A 7,184-nucleotide genomic window follows, 5' to 3' on the forward strand; every position below is an offset into this window, starting at 1 on the left:
GCTAATTTCAAAATGCATTACATACCTTCAACATCAGATAGAGCAATAAGAAGGTCTGCTTTCATTTCAACAGCCAGTCTTGCAGCCAAGCTGTCGTTATCCTTGATGTGTATTACCTAAAAATGCAAGAAAAAAAAACATAAAAAAGCATGACCCCATTTAATACATGCAAACAGCTCAATGTACCCAATGTACCCTAACCTAGGATGTCATTTTAAAGTAAGAGCAGCTTGCTGTATAAAAACTTGCTACAATAGGCCCCTCTATACTAGCATTGGCTCTGACTTCAACATAAGTCATATACTAACTTCCACATTAGCCAAGTTTTCACTTAGGTTTGCATTGGCATCAATGGAAGACTAAGTGGAAGTCCAGATTCGCCCCTCAGATGCATGAAGCAGTACTAATAAAAGTAGAAATCGTCAAAGCTAATTACATATATTTTCAAACAAACGCTAAACCAAAATGAAACATTTGTGTGGGTGGAGAAAGTAAAATAAAATATATGCCTTATGTAATAAACCATCACAACCACACTACGCATTCCCAGCATGCCCTTCACAAAGTACCCACATTTACCCCCTGAAGGTCACTGTTTGGAACAGGGGGCGGTACAACTGCGTCATTGGTGTTGATGATGGGCACTATGTTCATGCGCAGCAGCTCGTGGAGGGTGCTGTTCAGGTTGCGACGCTTCTGCTCATCGTGGAAGTCGAGGTTCGTCACAAGGATCTATTGAAGAGGCATACGAAAGATCTCAGTATGAGGGTTTAACGTAGGCATATAGTAATTCTAAAAACATGTACTGGGGCCAAGCTTCCTACCATCCAAGACCTCTATACCAGGCGGTGTCAGGAGAAGGCCCTAAAAATTGTCAAAGACTCCAACCACCCTAGTCAGATTGTTCTCTGCTACCACACGGTAAGCAGTACCGGAGCGCCAAGTCTAGGTCCAAGAGGCTTCTAAACAACTTCTACCCCCAGGCCATTAGACTCCTGAACATCTAATCAAATGGCTACCCAGAATATTTGCATTTCCCCCCTCCTTTACACCACTGCTACTCTGTTATCATCTATGCATAGTCACTTTAATAACTCTACCTACATGTACAAAATACCTCAACTAACCGGTGCCCCCGCACATTGACTCTATACCGGTACCCCCCCTGTGTATATATAGTCTCGCTATTGTTATTTTACTGCTGCTCTTTAATTACTTGTTACTTTTATTTCTTATCTGCATTTTTTAAAACTGCATTGTTGGTTAGGGGTTCGTAAAAGTAAGCATTTCACTGTAAGTTCTACATTTGTTGTATTCGGCACATGTGACAAATAACATTTGATTTGTCAATACAACTTTGGCTAAGAAAAAGAATAGAAAAACAATCCATGAATGTAGTGACATCAGACACTATGCAATTCCATCTGCAAAGAATGATACAGTAATTATTTTGTAAGTGTGTTTGTACCTGTGCAGTGCAGGTGCTGTACTGGGTGAACATAGCTTCATACAGAGCCATCAAGCCACTCTGTCCAGCAGCTGCACACGCCCGGGCCTCCAGAACTGGAAGTGACTGAAGCGCAGAGAAATAGAAATCATTAGTAAAAGCCAATATGTCAATAGTTATTGATCTATTGTCATCCAATCTGTTGTGAGGAGATTTGGTATACCATTTCTTTGAGTTGGTTCTGTCCAGAGTGCAAGGCTTGTCTGACACTCTGAGATAGCAGGATCTCGTGTCTCAGTCTCTGCCTTCCGAAAGCAACGGCCCCACTGGTGACAATCATCATCTCCCTGCCTTGGTTCTGCAGCACGGCCACCTAAGGGACAGACAACAATGAGCTCTTCTTACACACCACTTAGTGTAAGTGTTCTCTCAAGACCCACCAAAAATGTAACTGAACATTACCTCAGCAGTTTCTCCCCTTAAATTTTAGAAGATACCTTTCAATGCCAATCAAAACCCACATAATCATGTCTTCAATTTCAATATTCTGGAGTCTTCTATTTCTACATTATTTCTGGTTCTTGCTAGTAGTTCCTGGTCATTACAACTTATATAATTAATGACCGGGTTGTGACCTCACCTGCTCCACAATGGAGGCGAGACGCCCGAGAGCCAAGCCACACTCATCTCCCCGCGTCACCACAGCACTGCCCAATTTCACCACAATGCGCTTGGCCTGTCTGAGCTCACTGCGGTGCGCTGCTGACTTCCCAGGAGAATGGGTGACAGGGACTGCAACAGATAACAGGACATTCATTTAACACCAGTCATGTTCATTAGGGTACATCGTAGCAAAACATTACGCAACGAAAAACAAAAATGAAAGTTTCTTAGTTCAGACAGTACCCTCATATTTAACTTGTTTGCTTCCGTTTCATGCCTACTGAACATGACCCAAAATAACTTCCTCCAAAACGTACTGAACGCAGTTCTCGTCGTAAACCTTGGGTTGTATGACAACAGCATATGTTAGGCTATTATATGGGCATACATCTGAGACTGCCAAAGAGGTTAAGTGCCAAGTGTCATCTGTAGTGGGGTGTACAAGTGCAGTGTGTTTTGGAATGGTGGAATGGGGTTGGCTACTTACACTTGCTTTGGGACACTGCCCTGGCAAAGCGTGGGCAAACATTTGCTTGCAGGCTCCTGGAACGTAGACTGGAACACAAGGCCAGCCTCTGCAACATCATGGCAATGTGATCTGAGGAGAGTACACAGCTATTTATACATCAAAATTAAGTGGGTATCCTTTAGGCTGAAATACAGGTGTACATCTGCTTGAGAGTAAGCTAAACCAAATTGTCTCGTTGTAGATTAATTGGTAGAAAATAGCTTGGTGCACCGGCTTGCACCAATTGTTGTCAACAGTCTAAAGCGCTGAAGTTAGCCAGCTATACTACACACAACAAAAATATAAAATGCAACATGCAAAGTTTTGGTCCCTTGTTTCATGAGCTGAAATAACAGATGCCAGAAATGGTCCATTCGCACATAAAGCTTATTTGGTGCACACATTTGTTTACATCCCGTTTAATGAGCATTTCTCATTTTCCAAAATAAGAAATCCACCTGACGAGCGGCATATCAAGAATATGATTACACAGCATGAGCATTACACAGGTGCCCCTTGTGTTGGGACAATAAAAGGCCACTAAAACGTGCAGTTTTATCATACAACACAAAGCCACAGATGTCTCAAGTTGAGGGAGCATGCAATTGGCATGACTGCAGGAATGTCCACCAGATCGGTTGCCAGACAATTGAATGTTCATTTCTCTACCATAGCCGCCTCCGTGTTTTCGAAAATTTGGCAATACCTCCAATCGGCCTCAGAACCGCAGACCACATGTATGATGTGTGGGCCAGCAGTTTGCTGATGTCAACGTTGTGAACAGAGTGCACCACGGTGGCAGTGGGGATATGAATGGTATAAGGAAGGTTAAAACTACAGACAATTGCATTTTATCAATGCATAGAAATACCTGAGGCCCATTTTTTTAAGGTATGTCTGTGATCAACAGATGCATAGCTGCATTCCCAGTCATGTGAAATCCATAGATTAGGGCCTAATTTATTCATTTCAATTGACTTATTTCCTCATATGAACTACCTCAGTAAAATATTTGAAATTGTTGCGTTTATTTTTGTTCAGTATAGTTAGTTTTTTTTTTTTTACTAAGGATTGATAGCTGTAGTTACAGAAATAGTGCAAATTCAGTGCACACTGCTTATCCTACAACTAGCTAGGCTGGGCATAGACCTCCACCGTCGCGTGGCTTGATGTGGCCAGCCAGTAATACACGTGACCCCTTGACCGGTTCGTACTTAACACTTTATCTATTCAGGCTGCAAATGTTTCGATTTCCTCAGCAGCTTTACTTAATGACGAGAAAACTGGGGGGTGACGACAAAATATGCGATTAACGTTACTACAATATGGCCGCTTCTAGCGGACGTTAGCTACAGCAGGCTATGATCTGACTAGCTAGCGATAGACTAACGTTGAGGTAGGCAAATAGAGAAACAAAATAGAGAATTCATTCAAAAGATGTCTCACCAACAGTCAGTACTTATAAAAGTCGAAGGTTCCCGCTGCAGCAAAATTGACAACTGCTGAGCAAAGACACGTCGTCAGATTGCCACATCCACAGGCAGCCATAGACCGTGTTCCCGAAACGTGTGTTGTGAACAACATAACCGTGAATCAGCGGTTCGCTTTCAAAATAAAGGTACCCCATTGAAAGTGATGCAAACAGATACAAAAATGTATAATCATCCAAGAGCCATAGTTAAGGATGTACATAGCAATATGAATGTCCGATAAGACTGAATGGTGAGGTGATTTCTCACGGTTCAAGTCCCGTTATAAGAGCTACGACGCTAATATTTGTGTAGTCTTTAGAATTGTAATCTATGTGTAGCACTGAGTAAACTAATAAATGTAATGGACCCAAAACCCATACAGTAGCTTGCAATATGAGTATGCCCCCAATGCAATTCTGAAGTCTAATACATCCACAGTGCCATTTCAATAGATGTTTTTCAAATTAACTAATTACTGTCTTTTGATGAATCCAGTGGTGGTCTGTGCCGTTTAAGGTTATGGTGGATTATAAAAAATGTTATGAGCACAGACTTATTTCTATTACAGCATATGGGATGACTGTCAATCACATTCCAATCACCCAGCTCAATGTAACATTGATAGGTTTAGGCTACTGATACTCGAATTTGCAGTATAACCCCTCATGAGGTTGCTACAACCGAGCCTACAAATTAAAGTTTATAATGTAGGTGCACAGATCGAAAGAAAAATTGGAGTAATCAAGGTGACAGAAAGTGAAACAGTCAATACCACCTAGCACACTCTTGCCTACATCTTGCTGAACTAGGGTGTAATCATTAGTCCAAACGTTACGTTTTGCAACTAAAACGAGAGATACTATTGGACAAATTCAGGTAGGTCCATTCCAGTTTCGCTCCATTTGCTTCCGTTTAAAAAACATTTCTCAACTGAATTGGCTGAATGAACACTCCCCTGATCACCCATCACATGTACGTGCTCTCCTCCTCTCACATTTTCCCTTCACTTTTGGAATTCAATGCACAACACAACAGTGGTCTGATCAGGTGAAAAAAGTATCTACACACAGCCTACATTGTTATCACCATATTAGCTAATGTCATAGTCAACACATAGCTACTAGAACTAACGTGTTAGTAAACTCACAATCTATTCCATTTGTAAAATCACGCAGTACAGTGTAAAGCAAGAAGTTTAGCATTTACACAGATGAGCCCCAGAAGCAATAAATTAATAAAACCAAAAGCCTTACCTTGACTTGGAAGAGTTGGAGTGCTGGATAGACTTAGCCAGCTAGCTAACATAAATGTCATTGCTCTCTGTTTGAGTCAGGTTGTTGAGTAGGCTAAAATGTAACTTGTTTCAGGAAACTAGGCGTATGTTACGGGTCAATACTTCACAGGAGAGCCATTTGAACGAAAACCTTTTTAACTAAATGAAAATGCGTTTTTTTGTAAAAATGCTTTGTGGAACATGTGAACGTTCATGTTCCTTAGTAACAGGCTTGTATTCCATCTGTAAATACAACTATAATTGTTAACCCTAGTTGGTTAAGCCACAGAAAAAGTCAGCAACCTTCCCACTAGGCATGGGGGGGCAGGTAGCCTAGTGGTTAGAGCTTTAGGCCAGTAACCAAAAGAATGCTCAATCGAATCCCCGAGCTGACAAGGTAAAAATATGTAATTCTGCCCCTGAACAAAGCAGTTGACCCACGGTTCCTAGGCCGTCATTGTAAATAAGAATTTGTTCTTAACTGACTTGCCTAGTTAAATGAAGGTTAAATAAAAAATAGAAAGCCATGATTGGCTGAGATAATGAGTTGGCTGGACATGTCGAGAGACGAGTTCAGATTGGTCTGCCATGTAGAAGGCTTCTGCATATTTGAGCAGCTCAGTATGTGTATGTAATCCAGTCTAACGCATATTTTGCAGAAATGTATAGCATAGTAGAACTGCATCAGTGTTACTCTCCACTTTCTGGAATTAGAGTATGATAGCTAAGGAGATGGAGAAAACACCTGTCTCCGGATTACATCTTCAAACTCAGGGCAACCATGGCACCCGTGACAGGGAGAAGTGTCCATCAATGATGTACAATACCAGTCAAAAGTTTGAACACACCTACTCATTCTAGGGTTTTTTCTTTATTTTTACTATTTTCTACATTGTAGAATAATAGTGAAGACATCAAGACTATGAAATAACATATATGGAATCATGTAGTAACCAAAAAAGCGTTAAACAAATTCAAATATATTTTATATTTATGGTTCTTCAAAGTAGCTAGCCGTTGCCTTGATGACAGCTTTCCACCTTTCCACACTCTTGGCATTCTCGCAACCAACTTCATGAGGTAGTCACCTGGAATGCATTTCAATTAACAGGTGGGCCTTGTTAAAAGTTTATTTGTGGAATGTCTTTCCTTCTTAATGTGTGTGCGCCAATCAGTTGTGTTGTGACGAGGCAGGGGTGGTAAACACAAGATAGCCCTTTTTGGTAAAAGACCAAGTCCATATTATGGCAAGAGCAGCTCAAATAAGCAAAGAGAAACAACAGTCCATCATTACTTTAACAGGGGTTGGGCTGGCTGTGGTCTGTCCTGGGGCTACACTGGGCTTTAGCACTGCTGTAGGCTTCTCTGGACCTGCTGAGGGTTTGACCGGTGTTGGTTTTGGCTTGGGAGTTGCAAAAGTGGGCTTGGGACCAGTAGTAGGCTTGGTACCAGCATCTGTAAGGGCCACAGCTGAAAAAATTCAATTGAATACAGCTTCAGTTATCCCCTCGGGAGAAATTATTAGGCCTCTTGTTTAACTTGTTGTCCATACAAGGCAGTAGTCAGAGATATGATATTTAAGGCTGACCTGTGGGCTCAGCACACCCCCTGACGTCACAGTGATCCCACAGCAGCTTCCGGCATCTTCCTATGAAGCACCATGGCTGAGTGTCAACATCTGTGTTTCTGGACCAGAGTCAATGCACAACAGTGAACAGTTGTGGGTGTATACAACAATATGTTTGAATGTGAGAAAGTATATAAGGTGTCTTTTTATACAGATACTCTATGTATTGTGTGACAAATTTATTTATTTGTCTT

At 41.4% G+C, this 7,184-nt stretch overlaps 1 protein-coding gene across 2 annotated transcripts in view; it reads right to left on the reverse strand.

Annotated features, from left to right (window-relative positions):
* LOC109865908 (delta-1-pyrroline-5-carboxylate synthase) overlaps nt 1-4,202 on the reverse strand; it is a 27,499-nt gene extending 23,297 nt beyond the window's left edge. The window contains exons 1-7 of one of the 2 annotated variants that reach the window (XM_020454411.2): nt 4,065-4,202; nt 2,598-2,708; nt 2,088-2,239; nt 1,671-1,820; nt 1,469-1,573; nt 574-732; nt 26-116 (exon numbers count right to left, since the gene is read on the reverse strand). In XM_020454411.2, coding sequence (XP_020310000.1) covers nt 26-116; nt 574-732; nt 1,469-1,573; nt 1,671-1,820; nt 2,088-2,239; nt 2,598-2,697 — 757 coding nt within the window. In that variant the 5' untranslated portion in view covers nt 2,698-2,708; nt 4,065-4,202. The remainder of the gene's footprint in view (nt 1-25; nt 117-573; nt 733-1,468; nt 1,574-1,670; nt 1,821-2,087; nt 2,240-2,597; nt 2,709-4,064) is intronic. The other variant, XM_020454412.2, reaches the window with a different exon arrangement.
* Nucleotides 4,203-7,184: the final 2,982 nt, after the last annotated feature.

Source organism: Oncorhynchus kisutch, linkage group LG20 (assembly GCF_002021735.2).
Source record: "Oncorhynchus kisutch isolate 150728-3 linkage group LG20, Okis_V2, whole genome shotgun sequence".
Taxonomy (NCBI): domain Eukaryota; kingdom Metazoa; phylum Chordata; class Actinopteri; order Salmoniformes; family Salmonidae; genus Oncorhynchus; species Oncorhynchus kisutch.